The 22,715-nt window shown below is 39.5% G+C and overlaps 1 protein-coding gene across 2 annotated transcripts in view; it reads left to right on the forward strand.

The window, feature by feature from the left end:
* PTCHD4 (patched domain containing 4) overlaps nt 1-22,715 on the forward strand; it is an 83,950-nt gene that overhangs the window by 48,286 nt on the left and 12,949 nt on the right. Inside the window, exon 3 of one of the 2 annotated variants that reach the window (XM_010078436.1) lies at nt 6,554-6,647. The exons of the other annotated variant lie outside the window; for it this stretch is intronic. Within the exon in view, the coding sequence (XP_010076738.1) occupies nt 6,554-6,600 (47 nt within the window). The 3' untranslated portion in view covers nt 6,601-6,647. Of the gene's footprint in view, nt 1-6,553; nt 6,648-22,715 lie in introns of those variants that run through there. 2 annotated transcript variants of the gene reach the window in all.

Here is a 22,715-nt window from a genome sequence, read left to right on the forward strand (position 1 = left end):
GATCCTCCCTCCATATTTTTGCCTGTGCTTCTTTTCTGATTTTAACTCTGTCAGAGTGTGGGCAAAATAACTTGGTGTGTAGCAGGCCATTGTTCATCTGTGACTTCTCTAAGAATAATGTGAGATCTACATAGCTCTCGTGCTCATGAGATAATCATCTCATGGCATGCCATGTAAACTTAATGGCACATTATTCATAGGATACAAAGAGACACCCAAAACCAGGCTTTAAAAAGTACTTGGCTTCACTGAACAACGTCCCAGCAGCCTTGGTTTCCCCAGCATTGTGAAAAGGAGGACAAAGGCCATCTGATAACACAAAAAGAAAACAAGATGATAAAAATCTCGCCTCAATTTTAAGGGAAATCACCAACTTTCCCTGTTTTCTAAATGCCTCCCTGAGCTTAGTCCAACAATTGTCTGTGGGCACTTTTAAGATTTTGATCTGAGTTGCTTAGTAGCCAGAAAGATAATGAAGTAGGGCTAGGTCATGACAAAAAGGAAAATGCAACCCAGTGAATTTCAGTATTGTCCTAACTACTTCTATCATAACACAGAAAACATAATACAACACTGGGACCAAAATTCTGCAGCAATGTGTCCATACTTTCCTTCCTATTTTAAATTCTCTTGAGGAATGACATAAAAAATTTCCAGTTTCATTAGGTTAAAATTTCCATCTTAAAGTAGCAAATTTGTGGCAGAGCTGGCATAAATCAGTCTCAGTCCAATGAAGCTGAAAATGAATCAAGCTCTCCTGTTTTTCCCAAGCATTTTTCCCTGAGCATTATTTTCAGCCCTGGGTGATGCACCGATGGAGCCCATTGCTTCACACAGCGCTGGTTTGCACGCACAAGTATATATATCAGCACTGTGTCCATATTTTAATCAGGGTTGCATCACTACCAGGTATTGGTGGGCTCCATTTTCTAACCACAATGCTGGAAAATTACACAGAAAAAGCAGGTAGCAGAGAAACTGTTGGTTCCAGAATTTAACAAGGAATCAGCTGGTAATTTAAGAAACTCCTCTCCCTCTCCTCTCATTTTTTTTTTTCCCAGAGCATCTTGCTCTGGCATCTTAAAAATCACTGTAAAAGTCACTTCTGGGAATAATAGTCCAGGCATCCCTGAGCTTAAGCTCTGCTTGAGAGAAAAATGATGTGATTCGTCCCTAATTGCTATAAACCTAGCACACTTAGTGTAACTAGATGTCAAAATTTTAAATTCTCTCATCAGGCTGACATTTAGTTACCCTATCCGATGAGATGGGAAAATGATCTTAAAACAGAAGTAAGTATATAAATATATGTTTGTGATTCTAAGGATAGAATTAAAGTGTCTTTCTTCATTTGTGAGATCCTCACAATTTTTCCTGCAGCTTAATCTGAGGCCTGACAAAGTAGGAACATTCTCTCTGGGCTGATTAAACCAAGTGAATTTCACAGCCTCGGTAGATTAGGGTTGAAGGTCTCCTGATACAGTAATGGTGCACCCTCCATTCCAAGAGGTAGGAGAGGATTATTTCAGGTTTGCTGAGGGCTGGGGGTTTTATGAAGGGTTTATTGCCATATTGTGTTGGTCTGTGCTAAGAGATCCTTCCTCCATGAGGAAAAGCAGCTGACACTGGTGGTTTTCAAGTAAAATTCTTTGTAGGACAGAATAGCAAAAGAGGCCATTGTGATTTTCTGATGTGACCTCCCTTCCAGAACCGACAATAGAAATTCTTGCATTTCTGGAACCAATTGCATAAAGCAAGAAAAGAAGGAAAGACAAGACATTCTTATCCCACTTGTTTTGTTACTTACCTTAACTCCACCAACTTTGCTGTGAGCCCTAGATTCATGGCTCTTGTGAAAAGCGCAGTTGGAGGTTTTTCAAGATGGTCCCCAAAGTGAGTGAAAACTTCTGAGAATGTAGGTTGCAAACTTGTTATTCCCCAAATCTACTGCTTTGGGTCAGATAGAAGGAAAGCAGGCAAAGGGCAGAGAGTAGCTTGGAAAGAATATGCCCCTGGGGAATAAAAACACTCATGAGGAGGGTATAGGAGTAGGGAGAAGCTCTTGGCAGCAGGTACAGTTCCCATGAGTTTGTCAGTAGTTGCAAAGGGGGAAGACACCAAACCAAAATAGAGAAGGAACTTGCATAAAGAGGAAAAGGACTAGGCCAAAGGGAAAGGAAAATTGTGTTCATTTACGGAATAGCCACGATGCTCAGAGAGATGGAAATATTTTCTAGTGAGATGGAGGTGATGACAACCAGGAACACAAATTCCAGGCTTCTCAACCACCTCCATAGCCTGTAACACTGATAGTCAACAGCCACATGTTGAAAAAAACCCCACCTTTGTAATCATTTTTTGGATGTTTCCCCACTTACAGCACCCATTTTTACCAGCATCTCCCCTCAGTCCTTGGGCTGTAGAGAGCATGGCTAAGGCTGGGCAACATCATGGTCACTGCTGGGAAGTACATTCCTTCTTTCTGTTGTAAACTCATTTCTCATTCATTCCTACTTGCACAGCATTACACTTTGGTCCTCTAAGGATTGCACAGTCCTTGCTCAAACTAGAAAGGTACCTCTTAAAACAAATATTCCATTACAGCACAGGGAAAAAATGGTGAGGTTAATTCCCCAGAGTAAAGTTGGTATGACCAGACATTGCTTTTCCCTGGTGTGCACACTCTTCTGATATTTATTATTGCATTCCTTTTGTCTGATTGCTTATTTTCTTCAGAGCATGATATAGAAACTTCCTCCTTGACTGGGTTTGAAAGACAGAAAGTTGTCAGGAACTGTCTCTGAATTAGACTCCTTTCCTCAGCTCATGGTTAGTTTCCTCGAAATGCATCATATCATCTATTCAACATCCTTCTCTGACACACCCCGAGGCTCCCCCTGATCTTTCCTAACTTGAGGCACTCAGCTAAGATGTCTCCTTGCCGTAGGCACCTGTTATATGTTGAAGGGAAATCCAGCAGGTGTTTCTGATCTCAGTAAACTACCTCTTACCAGTGATTCTAAGGAAGTCTGGTGTAACCAGCTGCTACTGCAGGTACCTCCAAATTGTCTAAAATTAGGTAACCATCACTAGTTACTCCATCAATACTTACACAAGTAGCTGGATCTTGTCTTCCTCTTTGTTACTGAATTATTATTTTTATAACAATTTTCATTGTGATTTCTTCTGTCCATGAAAGCAATTATGAGCTTCACTGATGGCATTTTAGAGAGATAACAGGTAGAAAACAGGCAGAAAAGAGATGATCTCCTTTACAAAGCCACATACCCCCCACCACTCCTGGTAAACTGAAGGTGATATCCTTCAGTCTCTCCAAAACTTCATTTGCTTTATTGTTGAATTCCTGAATCATGTGTACAACTGTGAACAATAAAGCTGGAGCCTGGGTGGCTAAAATACGAGACCAAAATCTCATCTAAGCTTTGCAGTAGGATTCTGTGATAATTGCATCCAGCATCATTCACCACCACCAGGGAATATTCCATGATTTATCACTTTAATCTATTTCTTTGTTGACAATTTTTGCCAAAACCAAAAAAATCCGTGGATTACCTATTTGACTGAAGTGAATAGGAATACTTCCACTTAACTCTGTAGGCTTACTCTCTAATACCCTGTGGTGGATCTGGTGTTATTTAGCTCTTGGATAGAGGAAGATATGTATAAATGCAAGGGAATAGAATATATCTTGACACTTCTGTGGTCCTGCAAGAGCCGTGGTTCGACAAAATGTCTTCCTTAGTGCAAAACAGCACAAGCCTTTGACTATTGTACAATCAAATAACAATATTAGTAAAGGCACAATCTTTTACACAAGTCAGAATATCTATATCTGGGGTTTTTTTGGTTTTTTTTTTTTTTTTTAATATCACACTGGATCCTTTGAGGGTTCAAGTAAAAAGTTCAGTTTTTCTGGACTGGAAAGTGGAATGGAGTAATCATATAAACTTAGCTGGATCAGAAGGGAAATTATTTCCTCTCTATTTAGTACTAGTGAGAACTTGTCTTATTTGTATATTTTGATAATTGAGGAAATAAAATTTAAGAAAGCTGCTCTGTAAAAACATGCTACTTTCTTTAAGCTTCAAGGTGTTGGAATTTCTCTGAAGAATAAAGCAGGCACATAAATTTATGTTGTTGTAATTTTATAACGGATGTCTCTAGCAGATGGCACATTTTAACGAGGTTGAAAAATCCCTACGGGCTCAAAAGAAGAAAAGGGAACACAACAAACATTTCATCAGCAGGCTAAATCCAATATATTTTTCAAAAACAAAAGAAGAATTTTTCCTGTAGCCAACCTACATACTGAGTTTATTCTCAAGGGTCTTTAAAACAAAACAAATCCCAACTATTTTAAATGTGCTTGAAAATAATTTTGGTCTTTTCTAAGATGTTTCTTATGAATGCTTTACCTCCGATTTCTACGATAGACATGCTTGAAGAATTCTGTACAGAATTAATAAAAGTGACAGTGTATTTGTATTTCCTAAGGGCTGTGCCAGAAAAAAATCACCCCTTCCCTAACTTCCACCAGGATGGCCTCATCCTTGGTGTAACTTCTTAGATGACTAGAGATTTACTCAAATAAAATGAAGCTGAATCAATGGAGCTCATTTATACAGGAGCGAATCCAAAGTAATTTAAGAAATTTGAGCAGATGTACTTGGGTTTAAGACAGTATAATTGAGACAGCAATTCAGAAAAGTGTTTAAGAACAGACATAAATCCATCTCTGTTCATGCCTAGCTTTAAACATGCATTTAAATCCAATCACTTAAGTACATGCTTAAATATTTTCCTGAATGGGATTCTTTCCTGAATCACAGCCTAGAGTCTAGAGTCATGTTCACATTTTATGATGTGCAGTATATTTAGGTAATGTCACACTTTAATGTCCTGTCACAACAGGCCCTCAGAATGGGAAACTTAAAGTGGTAGCGATGTTTTAGAACAACCTTACTGTTATTAAATAGACTTGGCTTGTGGCTCTGCGTTTAAGGAAGTTTCGACTTCTTTTTCTACTGAAAAAATAAATTAAATTCCTTATGTTTTTTCCAGAGAGCTTTAGTAACTTCACCATTATGTTTTGAACTCTTAATCAGTAAGTCTGGACAGGCCCGTGAAAAATGGCGAGGAAAATAAGGTGACACATGCTGTATGGTGAACAACATATGTGGAATTTCAAAGCTCTGTTGGAATACCTTGACAAGTCAAAAATGTTAACTGTTAAGACAGCCACTTTTGTTTCACATCCAAGCATTTACAAAGCTCCGTCTTGAAACATACACTATGTCTATTTATTTTTTCTCAAACTCTGAACTGCAAGATTTGTGATACTTAAAAGTTTTAGATCTTGCCCACACATCAGTCTTCATAAAGACTCTTTTGAGAGATTAATCTCTTTAAGAAGATCAGTCATTGCAGGGAAGAGGATGGGGAACTTGAGAGAAAAGATCTCTTTATATCCTGTGTACTGCCTAGCATGATTAAATCTTTGGATATTATGTTAAAATCAATAAGTCATAATTGTTATCATCACATCACTTCTTAATATTTATCAACAGAAAGAGGTCTTATCTTAGGTACCTGGAGGGTCTCCTTTCTCTCTCCAGTGACCAAGGAGGGAACAGAGATGATGATTTTGGACTAGATTCCTTTCCCTTTGTCTGAAGATAGTGAAGATGACTCCCAGCCACTCTTGGTGTCCATAATGTTATCTTCACTACAGGCTGGTCCATTACTGCAGTAGAGGCACCTCCATTTCTAGGCGCTTTTAGATTCTGAGACCTCAAGGCAGTAGCTGAGGAAGCGTGACATAAAGTTATGCTTCATTATGACATTTATGCAAGCCAGCTTTGGGGATTTGGTTAAGAGTTCTAGATACCAGAAACTGGAAACGGTAAAAAAATCAAGACATCTCTTGAAAAACTCAACCAAAAGATGAGCTTTCTGATCAAAAATAACTTGTTGGTTTTTTTTTTGTTTTGTTTTGCTTTGTTTTTTCCTCACAGACTCTGGTATTCTGAACTGTTCTTTTGTATATATGGCTCCTTGAAATACTGTGCAGTCTTATTATGAGATTTGCTGTGGGTGTGTAGCTAATTTTGTGGAAACCTATCTACTGTGTTCACCTACGTCTGCTTAGATATCTTGCATAAGAAAAGAAAGCAAGCTCATATTTCTTCATGCTTCAGGCTCTTCATGTTCTCTACACCCTCACATTTCTGAACTGATAGCATTACTGGCGCCACTACCACAGCACTGCAGCTGAATACTCTTGGCTATTCTTGCAATTAGATTTTGTCTAGATTAATGACATAGAAGATAACTTCTTCCTTCCCCTGCATTTGAATCTCTTCAAATACCATACATTATAGTCTTCAAGCTATGCTAATGCATTTCTAATCCTGACAGATGTCTCTGGACAATATTTTAGTAAAATATATTTACAGCCAAATGGCTTTTGAAAGTTAATGGTCCATTTTTAAAAACAGTATCTCATGGTAATTTGAGTTCTTTCTGAATTTAGAACACTTCACTGTGCAAGAGCTTAGGCTCCTCAGAAAGAAAAATTAATTTATATGAGTGGTATCCTGCTTTAGTTTCCAATTTACACCTTCTTGACCAGTGAAATAAAAAGATGTTTAGATCCAAAAAGTGTGTTTTCCAAATCCATTTTTATTAAGCTTGCAATATATTTTGCTGGCATTATATCTGCAAGAGCAATGCTTTGGGGCTTCCTTATCCCCTCCTTTAAAAAAATGTTGTCAATCCTATCCAACCCAACAGAGTGGGAAAAAAGAAAAGCACAAGCGAGGCTGCAAACCTTTGGCTGCCTCATGTGACACAACACATATAGCAGGTTGTACCATGGTATTAGTAGGACATCTTTTGTCACCTCTGCCCTCAGACTCCAACTCCTCCAGTAAATTTGTGGCCTTTTGAGATTTGAACTCATGTTAAAGCACACAACCATTGTAAGATGCTGTAAATTTGTCTCCAAGGTGAACAAAGATCCAGGTTTAGATCAAAGTAAATGCTTGCAGAAGATGTGAAAAATTATGTTCCGTTATATCTCCATCTCATCTTTGGAAAGATAGAAAGGAGAAAAATAACATTCTTTAGTCTTTTCCACAGTTACAAATCAAGCAAAGCCGGAGATTTCTGAATTAAACTTTTCAATGTATATTTACTCTTTTTGTTCTTCTTGATGTGTGCAAGACTCTGATAATGTTTGCTGACCTCACAGAAAATACTTGCTAAACACTGAAAAATTTGACTTCCAAACATCTTAGTTAAGAGAGATGCTGTTTTTTTTAATAAGGTAGACAATGCTTTTTAAAAAAAATCACCTTGGGAAATTGTGATATTTCACTAAGAACTTTTTCTGGCACTGAGAGCTTATCCTTATTCCATTTTTTCTAAGAATGTATTGCAGTAAGAAAATTAATTATGCAAGATGAAAGGCAAGATCCAGGGGAAAAAACCTGGAGGAAGAAATTCTTTCTAAACTTTTGAGGAAAAAAACCAAATGTATTAATTTTCCTTGAGCTGCAATAGTAGAGAAAAGCAGGTAGCAGTGGGGAACATTACCTTTGAGTGAATTGGATAAAGAAACATTACTTAGGAAGCTTGGTATATGCTAGTGGTATTGAGAGTGACTTCCAAACCTCTTCAGATAGTCCCCCAAAACCAGAGAGCCTTTGGATCATTCCAGTCTTCTGGAAATAAAAGAACTAGTTCTTGCCTCCACAGTTGTTTTACATGGCATAGAACAGAGCATGACAAGATAAAAAAAAAACAACCACACTTACCTGCTTCCTGCTTGGTACCTACTGCTGTCAATATTAACTTCTTATCTATTTTGTCTACTTCTGCTCTTGGTGCTTTCTTTAGTCATTGTCATGTATTCATCCTACATATTTCCTCTTCCTAAGTATTAAATTTACCTGTGGAAGTTGCGTAAATCCCTTTCCAACCTCAAGTCTGTCATGGGAGCCCTGATAAGGAAGCTAATACTTCAAGTAGGATCTTCCAGAAAGAAGGCTTTTTCTTCTGTGGATGATTCCTGATGGCCAAACAATCCCAACAATTCAACAATTGTTGAAGCAATTCAGTCTGGTTCCAAATCTAAGACTGAAAACTTTCCAGGACAATCTGGTAAATGTTGGAATACATGATGTGTAAGTTGGAGAGTTTAATCTGACAGGGAGAGAACTTTATGTGAGGCTTCTGCTATAGAGGAGTACCTGATGTTGGAGAACTGGAGAGGTGCTGTGGGATTGTCCGGCATCCCATGCAGGAGTTACATGGAAGTTCATTGTCAGACCATGGTACGGGAGCAATCACAAAGACCATTTCTTGACATTAGAGGAGAACCATGGCCAACAAGGGAGGAGAGACGTAATAAAATGAGCAAATAAACCAGAGCAAGCAAAGTCAGGTATTATTCTGTTTTAAAGGGTAAATGACAACTTTATCCATTGCAGAATACTACAGCCTCTTTGCAGAAGAGTTCACTTGTTTTTTTAAATTCTGCCAAGAAGCTGTGTCCAAGCTTGCAAAGCTGTTTGCTGTTTGCCCATCTGGCAACACACGAGCAAAACACATGAATAAAAGAAACATCTTCTCTAGGCTTTCACGTCAGAGAGAATATGTCACTAAATCCAGGAAAGACAATTAAGTATGACAAAAACCCACAACCTCAAAAGTATCTGGATATCTTATCCCACTGATCAGATGAGGGTTAAGTTCCTGTGCACCTTAGAAGATTTAGGAAAAATGAGAGGCTTTTTTATTCAAAAAAACACCTCTACCAATCAGTTACAGGGAGAAAAAGTTAGTGCAGGATTACTGACTTGTGTTAATTATTTATTCTGACAGTCTGAACAAGCAATTGAATTGAGACAGTTTGGGAGTCTCTGTTGACTAATAGGGGAGAAATATTCAAGAGCTTAAAGGCAAGGAGTGAATTGAGAGTGTTCATTAATACGATTTAATTTACTGCTTCAAGGAGAAGTTTACTAGTATATTATCGCTCTTTGAAAAGGATAATTTGGAAAAGCTTTAGAATTGTTAGGCAGACTCTGAAACATAAAATCATTAAGACAGAAAATGTTACAGGGAAAATCCTGAAGGTGAACAGATCAGATGTACATCAATCATTATTCATATGCAAAGTGTGACAAACAGGAAAAATATAAGGTAACTAGATGAAGGACTTCTTTTCTTTAAATGAAGACTAAAAAGGAGTTACATGGAAGAAAACATTTATTATCACAGAAGATCAAAAAGACAACAGACAGATGTTGAGCTTGTTTCATTTGGTTTAAGTCTCTTGGTTTGCAGTACTATGATGCCAACTAACTCTTGCTGAACAGTAAAAGCTTTGTAAAATCTAAATCAGAAGGCAGAATCAAAATCCTGAAACTCTCAGAAGCCAGAAGAAATAAAGGGTGAACTTCATCTGTCATAACCTTATCCACGCACAGTATAGCTGTCTGAGCTGGCTCCCTGGTTCCCTTTGTAATCAGTGGGATGAGATATGCAATGTTGGGTCATAATTCATCTGTGCTGATTTAGAGGCTCTCCAAGACCAATATGAATTCTCCTGTAAAAACCTTCCTCTTTCATGGACTAAAAAGGGTGTCTAAACAGCTAGCTCAGTGTTACATGTATTTAGATGAACCCCACTCCAGGTGTTTTGTAAATGCATGAAATTCCAAGGAAAAAAACAGTTTATTTGATTCTAAGTAGATTTGATATGTAGCAAGGAATAAAAAAAAAATAAATTTAGCTTGGATTCCCATTCTCTTAAGTATTTATGCATCTAATAATGACTGGAAGCAATGGCTGTATCCATACCAGTTACCAAGACTATTTTTTATACTAGAGGCCAGCTGGTATTATCTGACAGCATCCATATGTTTCAATTCTCCTAGCCTTCAAAAGAGAGCAGACATATCCAAATTTCCTATTGGAAATGGTTCCTGCCCTATAATACATCCTAAACTGTTCCTGGGAACTCTGTGAGAATTCTACTTGGCCCAGACCAAACCTGTGCTGGGGACCTCTCTGGCAATCATACATAGGGCAAATAGATTTGCAATGCCCATTCCAGGGTGTTGTTTAATGTACTGATATAGAGGTACCCACTGAAAATTACTTTATAGCACAGCTTTAAGAATTTGGGCTTCAATAACCTGTAGCACACTTCAGTAGAGACAGTGGGAAAAAAACATCTCAGTGCATGTTGGATCCAGCTCCGAGTTATCTTGTCTGCATTTTCAATAAAATATAAAAAGAGATTTGGAAGCTATGAAAGAAGGTGATAATATAATGACAATGAATGACAGCTGCTGATAAAGGGGAGTATTTGCTGGGTAATCTAAGTATATGTGAATACAGGAGATAGGATCAATGGGAAACAGGCATTAAAGTGATCACTGGCAAATAACCGAAGTCAGAGCAGTCCAAAAGAAGAGAAAATGACTACATGGTTTATTTTTGCTCACTTTATATAACAACATGGAGCAATCAGAACAACACAGAGCTAAGCTTATCTTTTAAGTGAAGAAGAGGATGAATCTGGAGTTCCACGATATCAGATATTGGTAGATGAGCAGTGAGTGATCCAGTCTAACAACAGGTATCTCCCGACAGCTCACACTTTATCTCAGTGGGAACAGGTGGGATAAGAATGCCATCAGCCGTAACACTAACAAAATATCTGGATCAGTCTGAAAACAGAGGCTTTCAAAGAGAATGCCAAGGTGATTAAAAGCCAGCATGGGCTCTTGGGGAACAACAGAGAAGACCTGGATGGTTAACACCAGGCTTTCCCTAGCATAATGCTGGGCATCACCCTATTTCATTATTTTAAGTAAGTGGTACAGTAGGATTATCGCATAAGATAAGCTTTCCCTGTGGAGGAATAGCATAATAGTAAGAATGATATTTGAAAATGAAAAAAAGGAGAAAAGTATTTTACTTAGGAATGTTAGATGTTTACATATCTTGTGCAACAAAAGTTGATTCAGTTACTTAATCAATGATGTTTACTGCTGTTTGAATCTTTAGAGTCGTATGGGAAACTCATGCTTTTCCTGAATCACAGGTAGAAACCCACCAGCCTGTCTATCCCAGGACGTCTTTAATGCCATGAGATGCCTCTCCAGGGGCACCTGAATCAAGATAAGTCTTTCTTGGTTCCCATTGTATCGACAGAGGTCAAAGGTGGGATTCAGCTGCTTAAATGCAGGTATCTTGTGTTATTTAAGAAGCCTTGGGATATATTCTGTCTGGCCTTCAGCTGAGAAATCAAAAGGGCATGAAGAGGCCCTTTGCCATTCTGCCCTACCTTTGCCTGTGTGCCAGATGCTCAAAGGCATCTGAAATGTCAGTGGATGTCTATGTTTGCACAACTGGATTCCATCATAAACAAACATAGTCAAGAGACCTTTTCAGTTGATCAGATGTATTTGTCTGCTTCAGGATGTGCTGAATATTTTTCTAGATTTCAATGACTATTGAAAGGGCTCCCACCGACTGTGATGAGACCATTAATACTTACCTCCCAAGTGTGTACCTACAATGCAGATACTGAAATTTACATACCTGAATCTGGATCTCAATCCTTCCACCGTCTGTGGCTGTCTAAATTAATGGATAAATTCCCCTTTCAGGACTCAGTTCAATTTTCTAAGAGTGCGAATCCTGTCAGTCATGTTCGGATACTTTGAATATTCAAGTCCTGGACACCCATGTTTAGGTGTCTGAATCAATTCCCTGGTGATTTTGGGCAACCATATATTGTCAGATAAGATATATGTCTCCAAGACAGCAGAGCCTGAAGAAATTTATTTTCCAAAGGTTCAAGAAACTATCTGAAATAACCTTATAAACTTTAGCAATTATTACCTTAGAACTTGCAGAGTCCAGGGCAGGCCCCAGTTAATGGGAGTAGGGCAAACATAATACTTATCTTTAAATAGCAACAAAAAATAAGGATCCAGAAACTTATAGACCAGGCAACCTAACTGTGAAAGTCACAAAGACAGAGAAGAAGACAGCTGAATGATCACTTTGTGAACACTGGCAGGATAACAAGGTGATACGAAACAGCTAACATATATTTGTCAAGAACAGGTCACATCCAAGCAATCTGATATCTTTCCCTGAAGCATAAAGTTTAATGTAAAGACCTATAAAGCATTTTATTTTAGTGTTTTTTGTATTTATTTTCATTTTTCCATAAATAATAGTTGTCAGATCGTTAGTCTCTCTTCCTGTGCTTCTTATGTCTTGCATGTGGAGCATGCCCCTGTTTAATGTGCAGGATATTTCCTAGGAAAATGTCATAATGTTTATTGACACTCTGCAGTAATTGTCATATCTTGGCAAGAATGATATGAGGCATATATACCAGAATTACTGATGGAAGTATTGCGATCCTGAGAAATTACTCGCATTCTTGAGGGATTCCACCTTCTTGAAATTATACATTTGTGTCTGTCATGGTCAATATTTCTCAATTAATCACATTCTGTGTTCTTGGATTGGTGCCATCAGCCTGATTTCCCCAACACACCGGTACTCAGAATGCAGCAATCATTAAACTACACTGCTGTAAAAGAGACATGGATGAGGCTCTTGAGTTACAGAAACAACACTAAATTCATAAGTCATTTTAGTGCAAAAAGTTTTCAGTAAAATGACTTATGAAGATCCAAAGTCCTTAGGATTTAATACAAAAATTATTGACTAGCATTTTTGAAAGCCCAAGGTTTCACTGTTAATGCTTTTCTGCTAAAGGTGCTATAAGGTAAATGTCCACAGTGTTTAACTTTTGTTCTTTTCCCACAGTATTATCGTGATAGACCTTTCAGTATGGACTCCTAATCACAATATTTCATCACGTGAAACCTGCACTGAAATATTTCATTACGTGAAACCTGCACTGAATTATTAGTTGGTTTCCAGTAAAAATTTCAGCAGCTTGAAAGATGGGTAAATACTAAATAATCTTTGTGCACTCATCTTTCTCTGTGTATAGATTGTCAGTACTTTCTCAGCTTTTTTTTTTGTTTAAAATAGTTATCAGGAAAATTGGTAGGGTGACATTTGTGAAGCTGAGCATAAATCAAATTACAAAAGTGTCTAAGGGAAAACTGACAGATGTTAAATGTTAGTATGTCTATACATGGATACGTAGTGGGATTTTTAAAAATGCCTTTGAGGTAGATGGAGAAATGACTTAGATGTCTATCAGTCTGTTTAGATGTCTACATACATTTTTAATTGCCTTTTTAATGCTATGAGTGCCTAAAATCTCTATGTTATCTCACTCAGAAATTAGATTTCTAGACTCCCGCAATGATGTGAGGTGGGTGTCCCCAGAGGACAATCCATCCCACCTGTTTTAAGATCCAGTTAACGGTTTTTCTGTCTAAAGAGGAAGCTCAGGTGTTTATCGTTGTCTTGGTGTCTTTGAAGTGTACACAGACATATCAGGGCATATCATGTGTAACCTTGCAGAGAAAACAGTCGAGAGTGGGAACTGAGGGAGCATCAGGCTGTTTGTTTCTTATTTTATTTAATTGTGGACTGACAAATGAACGTGAACACACTGAGCATGTAAGCTTAGAGCAGGACTGCATGCATTAAGGAATCTAAAATTCATGTAAAGGTTACTGTTTGCTGTTCTCTGATAGAGAAATGTCTATGTTCTTCTTATAGCCCTCTAAATATTTATTTTAAGTTCTTTTTAAAGTTTCTTTTAAGTCTATCAATTTACGTTTAAGCAACTGAGGATTTTCTATAGGACAACTTCTACATGGCTTTGTAAAATTCAGATTCCAGATGGGGAGTCTCAGTCTGAAAATCTTGGCTCTACCTCTCCATCCTTTTCTTGCCAAATTGCTGAAAAACAATACTTTGACAGAAAATGCTCAATTCAGCCAGAATCAAAGCATTTTTTTAGACCCTTGGGTAAAAAAAAAAAAAAAAAAAAAAAAAAAAAAAAAAAAAAAAAAGAAAAAAGCAAAGCAAAGGGAAAAACCTCGTATTGACAAATGATGGAAAGTATCCCCTTTCTGTCAGTAGATCAATGGAAAGAACACTTACACTTGCTTAGATCAAGATCCAGGGTTAATTCCCTTGTCTGTTTGAGAGCATCGGTGCCCACTTGGTTCACAGTCCAGCACATTTTCCACATCACCGTGCAATAGGAGCACTGGCAGTGAAACAATACCTACCTAGGCACCATTAGTCTGCCCTGACAATATTTGTTGAATTAGCGATTGAATTGAGATGTCACTGGATTCCATCCCAGATGAGTGACATAATCCCCAAACAAGACAGTTGTTCGCTGTTCTCTCACTTTGTCTCATCTCACTTGGTTTATGCATTAAAAGGCACTTTTAAAGCCAACTCCTAAGAACAAGAGAGGAAAGAACTATGCGTTTTTACCAAAAAAAACATTAGTTGGTTACATTTCTACTCTGTAAATTCATAGCAAAAAAAAAAAAAATCAACCTTTATGGTACAAGACAGCAAATAGAGTGAAATCTATTGGAAACAATTCAGTCAATTACCTGAAAGAATAGGGACGGAAAAATTTTCCCACCAAAATTCCTTATTGTTCCAAATCTACTCTCAAACAAGTTTAAAACACTCTTGTGGCTGCTGAATATTTCCTCCCCCCAAAAAAAGGCTAAAGTAATTCCTCTTCATTAGTAGAAAATAAGAGGTGCGTGAGAAGGATTACTGAGACATGATGGGGTACTCCAAGAGGAGCAATAAAAATTTCCAAGAGTAGCCACATTAAAAAGTTTTGCACCTAGCTCATTTTGCTTAGCTGCATCTTCGAGCAGATATTCACTCAAACTGTGCCTATGCAGGCCAGAACACGTCTGCAAGGTCCTTCTTCAAGGGATAGTGTTTATGGGTTATATTACTGTGCGGACAACTTCCCAAGCTAACAAACTTGAAGCAATAGCCAACACAAGACCCTTGCTTTAAGTAACTTCTGTGTCCAAATTTTATAATTTAGGTGCTTCAGCCTTGTAGCCCAATAACATTAAATTGTTACTTCCTTTGAACAAGAACTTGTGATTTTCGTGAGAGGTTTCTCTTCTGTTTAAGGCAATCTCAGGGCTAATTGACAAGAATTAAGCTTTTTGCATTTGCAGACAAAAAGGGGGTTCAGAGGAGAAGTGCAATAATTCACAGCAAGGAGGCGATTGACTTTCCTGCCACTCTGCAAGAATCACTGCAGCGGGAGTCACCAAGTGCTAGGGGCCACTGAGCACCCCTCTACCAGACAGCGGAGAACGAGAAAGTTAAGCTTGAATTAAAAAAGAAAATCTGTCCAAAGCAATTGAAAAAGATCTCTCAATCACCTGTGCTAAAAGAAAGATTAAAAAAAAAAAAAAAAAGATAAAAAGGGCAATATGAGAATGAGCATTTTGTTTTCTGTTCTACTTAGTTCATACCTGAAAGCCCAGGAAGCAGCCAGAGAGGAGATATACGAGAACTCTCTACCTTCATCTGGGCTGCTGGCAAGTCTGCTTGGACACAGTAATTCCCGTTCTCCTGTTCCAGAAGTAATAAAATCTGTCATCATCATTCTGCCAGTACCAAAGGCAAAGAAGAGTTTTCTGCAGAATGGTTTGCGAGAAAATTAATTGATGACAAGCTTCTTGGCAGCTTGCAACCATAACATTTCTATGATCTGCTGATGCCGTGGTTTTATTCCCTGCTAATCAGATATTGCTCTCTTTACTATGCAAGGGCATCTCTTCTACCTATTGTTGTCATGGAGAAGGCAGACCTCCTAACAGTAGTAAGTCCACAACAATTTTCGGTTCATATCTCAGAATACTCCCCAGAAACAACCGCAACACATAACAGCCAGCATGTGCTAATCTGCCTATTTCATGGTGTGGAAACCCAGCTTTGCCAGTCTCCTCCTTGGCTTCAATGCAAATCCTTACCTCACCAAATGAGCCAGTTCCTAGGAGGTCATCTTGTTCTTTATTTGCACACACCTGGACTCATCCCACCTGACGTAACTGAGCGGTCTGCATTTGAAGCTCTGTCTTCTTGAGTTCCCTCTAAGTCAACGGAAGGAGACAGACACTCGCAGATCTCCAGATAGACAAGCTAGGTTGTCCTCTGTCCATCTCTCTGGTTAGGGAGGGAGATTAGGATGATTAGACACCTCAGATAGATAAATACCTAAAGTTGCACAAGAAAGAGAGAGAGATCAACTGAGAGAGAGAGAGAGAGATGTCTGCTCAGGTTATCTACATGGAATGAATATCCTTGGGATGACCTTCAGGCTGTGCCTATAGCAGTAAAATCACAGTGCCAGAGGGCAGGCAGGACAGCGGATCCCGTTCCTCTGTACAGTTACAGAGCCCCTGGCATGCTTTTGGTCAGGGACAGATCACATTTTCCTAACCAGTTATTGGACATAGTTTGGGAGTCTGTAACTAAGACAACAGTCATTCAGTCTGAGAAGAAAGATTAAGTGTTAGGGCTGTGACCAGGTCCCACAGCTGACCTCCAGACAAGGGAATGGTCCCTGCTTTCATTTCTTTAACAGCATAGACATAGTCCCATTGCGTTCTCCATTGCACTATGTATGGAGACCTCTTGGAGGACTGAAGCAAACTAGATCGCAAATAATTGGAAGTCAAAAGTGAGGAAAGCTCAGATACACTCTAGTTTGGAAAGATGTGCTGTGCTGTGGAGCAGTGTGCAGGAAGGAAGAATTGATGACTACTGCGTTGGGACATCCCAAAACGAAGCACATCAGAACAGTTTCTAATCACTACGCACAGAGATAGCTGTGACTGTGGCCCCCTGCGTTGCCAGCTCAGCTCCACACCTTCTCACAGTACTCCTAACCCTCTCTGTATCCCCCTCTCCACAAGTATTTTCTATTCTCTATGTTTTCCCACAGTACCCCAAAGTCCTCCTAGGTTCCTTGAGCTCTGACGTAAGGACACCTCCAGCTAACATTTGTCTCCATACCATTAGCTTCAAATTCTTGTTTCTCATCAATACATTTTTTCAGAAATGTCACAATTTAGTTCACTCTCCGTGTCTCCTTCAAAGAGACACATTACTCCAAATCCCATCTTTAGTCCAGAGGCGTTGCCCTCTACTCCTGTGATGTCGGGAGTCACCTGGGGCAGATGTGGTTGATGTAGAGAAGTGAACATATGACCGTCTGGCTGGTATGGGCATGCTGGTCAGTCAGCTGGCTTTACCAGACAGAGTAAGTAAGAGAAAAACACCCTTTACCCCTTTCCTGCCTTGCCCTGGAAGGAGGCACTGAAGAAGCCTTTAGCTTCTCCTCAGCTCCTGGTTCTTGCGAGACTCACAGAAAGCTGATTCCTCTTGATGGAGCTAAATTTGACAGAAATTGTTCAACAGGCTCAAGCACTGTTAGGTTGGACACTATCAGACAAACACAAGATTTCCAAAGGACACCAGGTAAAAACATCAACTTGAAAGCAAGAATTAAGACCATGGGAAATAAGAGGAAAAATGAATCGTTGAAAATAATTCTCTGTAAAATTAATAAACTTTTTATATGGGTTCTGTGAGGCATTACCAGCTGAGGTGAAGTTGCTTGGTTTACTGCTTAACCAACATTCAGGGAAAAAAAAAAAAAGATACAGTAGAAGAAGGAGACCTCTTACATTCCATAGATAACTTTCAAAACAGTAAAGAGTTGCTAATTAGAAAGAAGGTAACTCTGGTTTACCTGAATATATCCAGAAGCACAAGAAGTCCTTACAAGTCAGTTGAACTGCCCAGAAAAAGGTTCAATAGAGAGAAAGTTTTGTAGCAGAATTCACCATGAAATTGGCTTTTAAATTTCTGAGACTGGCAAAGGAGAAGAAAGAAAATGAAAGTTATATTTGTGGCTGTTTTCTGCTCTTCTGGTAGTCTCATGTCAGAATTTGGGTGCTTTCTTTGAAAAATAAGAGTGTAGAAAATTTTGTTTTGCTCAGATGAGAGTCAGGATTCCTGCACAATCCCAGGACACCACAAATGGGACCTGTCAGAGGAATCCCAGGGGCTGTTGCAAATCCAGAGAAAATAGCACAGCATTGCAGTATTCTGGTGTTAGAGCAGCAGAGCTCCATGTATAGTGAGAGCACAGCTACACGAAGCTTTCACTTTTCCATTTAAAAAACCCCATATATTTAATACTAAGTTTACATAGGTAAGTATCTAAAAAGAGGTTCCAGAATGCAAGTTAGGTAGTAATTTCTTTTATTGGTAAACATTTGTTTCCGTAACTTACTGGATCTCTTAAAAAATACACTTTGGTAGACACAGAGTACATCTTATAGATGGCAGATAGTGCAAGAAGGTGAATTTTAGTAGCCATAGAATCACAGAATCACAGAATGGTTTGGGTTGGAAGGGACCTTAAAGATCATCGAGTTCCAACCCCCCTGCCATGGGCAGGGACACCTCCCACCAGCCCAGGTTGCTCAAAGCCTCATCCAGCCTGGCCTTGAACCCCTCCAGGGATGGGGCATCCACAGCTTCTCTGGGCAACCTGGGACACTGCCTTACCACTGTGACAGGAAAATATGTCTTCCTAATATCTAATCTAAATCTCCACTCTTTCAGCTTAAAATTGTTACCCTTCATCCTGTCACTCCACCCCCTGATCCAGAGCCCCCCCATCTCTCCTGTAGCCCCCTTTCAGCACTGGAAGCTGCTCTAAGGTCTCCCCGGAGCCTTCTCTTCTCCAGGCTGAACAACCCCAACTCTCTCAGCCTGTCCTCATGCAGGAGGTGCTGCAGACCTCTGACCACCTTTGTGGCCTTCTCTGAATTCACTCCAGCAGCTCCATGTCCTTCCTGTGCTGGGGAACCCCAGAGCTGGATGCAGCGCTGCAGGTGAGGTCTCACAAGAGCAGCGCAGAGGCGGAGAATCCCCTCCCTTGACCTGCTGGTCGCGCTGCTTTTGGTGCAGCCCAGGACACGGTTGGCTTTCTGGGCTGCAAGCGCATGTTGCTGGCTCGTGTTGAGCTTCTCATCAACCAACACCCCCAAGTCCTTCCCCTCAGGGCTCCTCTCAGTCACTGTTGTATTTTTAACTTTTGCCCTAGTGCTCTGGTTTGTATTTAGCAATCTTTTAAGTTTGTACAGTGCAGCTGGAGCTTTATGAATGAAAACACTATTATAACAATCATTTATCAGCTTGAGAGATATAGACTGAAACTGTATAAATTTCTGGCTCAGTCTTGTGATGATAACTCATGAAAATGTCTAAAATCACTTTTAGCTCTTTAAAACTGAAGGGAAACAGCAATTTGCAATGTCATAGTTCGGATGAATGGGCAACATTCTCAGAAGCAATCATCTTAAATAAACTGATATATAGGTTCCTGTAGGAGGCAAACAATCTTAAAATCTCTTTTTAAAACAAAACATAACTTGGCATTCTATCCCACATTTAAATTGCAGTGATTTATGTGTATAGTTTGCTCATTTTATATTTATTGTTATTTGCCTTTCTGAGTTAATTCAATGTACTGAGAGCACATTGCGGAGAGCTACTCACAAAGCTTTGCTAACATAAAAATAATAAAAACAAGCCTGCCATGAGATCAGTGATTCATTGAGAATGGTCATCACCTTGCTTCTGGTGTAGATTATAGTTTTCTTTCTCCTGAGCTTAGCAAGCAAAACCCTCTTTGCGTAACAGACTAAAAGGCTGCTTCTTTCCAGATTTTTCACATCTCTCATACAGCTACTGAGCAATTAAACGTGGTCTGTGGTCTGAGTTCAGGTTATCTCTGCCTTACACCCATTGCGATGGCTGGCAGTGCAACGTTTTAAAGTGTTATCAAAAGCCCTAAAACCAGAGGGCTTGAAGGAGTTTCATCCAGTGGCTTCCTCATTCCTCCTTTTTCTTTCACAGCACTGGGTTTCTTGCAAGGGGTAATCTCCTGTTTATCAGACTTTTTAGAGAAGAAGGGCAGCTGAATCAGCACCTCAGATGGAAACAGGCAGAGATCATTTCCCCAGTTCCTATTTATTACCAGAAAAGCTCTGCTGGTTTTAATGGTCAGAGAAATTAATGAACGCGCACAGGAAAGGCAAATGAAAAGAACAGAACAACCAGGGGTTTGGTCCTGAAGTTGGCACCAGTGATACACTATCGTGTCAGTTATCCTATAAAGTAAGGCAGCTCCTCTCCCTCCCACCAGTACAGCTGCTAGTACTTTCAACCAGTGTACCCATCTCTATAAAAAGATGACAAACTGCAGTAGTAGATTGTGCTTTCTCTCCACAATGGGGCTAGGACAACCCATCCCCCATGTTTATAGATATAAATATTAAAGTTAGGTAACTCAACAGAACTAGGAAAGTCAGAGTCGATGCAATTCTTTTGCCTTTGGCTAAAGCCTTTTGTAGAAAACAGAACAGGGCCAGGGCTGTGACTATACAGTATTACATTGCTCGCATGCTCCCTGGCATGATTTTGCCCTGTCCATGGCACTTTCCCAAATAATTTCCAGGTGCAAATTAGGATTTTGATGTGGCCATTCTATTTCAGAGACTAAAGAAGTAAAATATTATAGTGATGCTTAGATTACACCAGCTGGCCCCCGTGACAGAAGATTAACCCTAGAAAAATTTAATTCATTAGAACAGATGCAGATTAGGAATCTCCAATGATCCCTGTAGGGACCTATGCAGGACAGAAGATTCATCAGAGAAAGCACTGCCTCTCCAGCCATCTTTGAGGTATTAGGAAAATACACATTCAAACCAATTTCATGTTAAATATTATTCACATCTGAAATTATGGGTGTTCAAAATAATAACGGGAAAAGGGTGGGCAGCCAGCTGGCTCACTGTTCCCGATATTCCTAGCAAAATGAACGTGTCCCCCCTCCCAAACAGAAATATTTCTCATATATTGTTTTAAGGCTATACTGAGTTTAGCCAGCATAATAATTAAGTGAAAAGCTTAATTATACCCCCTGGGACAGACTGCTAAAGGTCAGGTTTCAGATACATTAATGAGCTGCTAAATGCTGCTAACTGGGAAAGGCTTCTTTTAAGTCCAGCACACGCCAGCCCACTCAGGTTTTTAATGCCAACACTGGGCATATCAGATGTTTGTGGGAGTTTTGCCACGGAAAGAAAACCCATCATGTGCTTTGTTTACAACCATTTCAGCAGCGTTTATGAGAAGCAGCTTGAAGATGAGGCCATGCACCACCAAACTGGGAAAGAGCTTGTTGGGCTCACGCCAGCTCTTCCCGCGGTCCTCTGCCTGGGGTGGGGGGGGGGGGGGGGGAATCAGAGCTGGGCAGGGAAGGAGGACTTTGTTGGTGGCAATCCTGCCTCTTGAAAAGGCTGAAAAACAAGAGAAGGACTCTAGTGTTTACGGAAAAAAGCAGCAGTCATGTGTTATCTTCAAAAGTGGAGAAGCAGCATATTTTAACAGATGCTTATTAGTTTCCACAGTTTACTTCTGTGTCGGTCTAACACCCAAGGTATGAATCCCCAAAGTATGACATATGCATGTACTGATTGGTATCAGGCTTTAAGCATATAAATTGCAATAAAAGGCCTGCGTTGCATGAGAACAGCAAGGCTTGGTCAGTGCCAAGTGCTTACTGATAGATCCTGGTGATATTTTAAAACTCGATTTCTTTTTGCCTCAATTTCCCTGCCATAAAATTGATGTAATGCCCATAACAATCTCATAGAGGTCATGATATTCATTAATGTATGTAGTACATGTGGGAATTGCTGCATGCACTGCCATATCAACCCGTGGCAAAATAATCAATTTGTAATCAGTGCTGTGTGCAGGTGGCAAGGGTAAATAGGACCTGAGACCCTGCGGTGAATGAGGCAATTCAAAGACAGGTTTCTAAATGGTATTTCTAGAAGACTAAAATAAGTAAAGTCAAAAAATTAAATGCCAGAATTAAGGGCCGGAAGAGTTGCACAGCTTTAATTGATTCTTCACTTGTGTATGGATTAATGCAGTCAGACCCATGAATACATCGGGACATCTTTCAGCATTCAGACTGTTTCAGGCCAAAGGGTTTATCTATCTCATCATCCTATCTCTGACAGTAGCTGATAGTAAGTACTTTAAAAATGAGGATTTCAGCAGGTCAAGTGTAAAGTCATATTTTCCCAAAACATTCCTGTAGGCTCCAGCTGCTTCTCAGCTCACTGGCTTCCACATCCAAAAGTGTTGTTTCTGACTCTACTGACCCTTTCCATGCAGTTTTCCTCCATGAATGTACGGAAGTCCTCTTCACCTGCTGAATGGTCCGTGTGAGTGTTACAGGTTTTTGAACAATTCCGATATGAGTCTAGCTGAGAGTCATGGAGCAGCAAGCATAGCACCAATATGTTGCAGTTGTAATTTTTCAATAGAGCTGCATAATGAAATGTAAGGAGCAGGGGTTTATTCCGGTCGTTTGGATAAGCCATTTCTTCTCTTTGGTTCATTTTGCTTTTAATTCTTTAACTAATGAGGGGAGACTCTTAGGACAGGTTTTTGCCCATGCGGAGGCATTCTGAGGACCATTATACCACTTCAGCAGCCCAGCTGAATGAATTCCTACATCTACAGCATTCCCTGGCACTGCTGTTTGACAAATGGTATACATGCAACCT

This window comes from Pterocles gutturalis, unplaced genomic scaffold (genome assembly GCF_000699245.1).
Source record: "Pterocles gutturalis isolate BGI_N339 unplaced genomic scaffold, ASM69924v1 scaffold713, whole genome shotgun sequence".
Lineage (NCBI taxonomy): Eukaryota > Metazoa > Chordata > Aves > Pterocliformes > Pteroclidae > Pterocles > Pterocles gutturalis.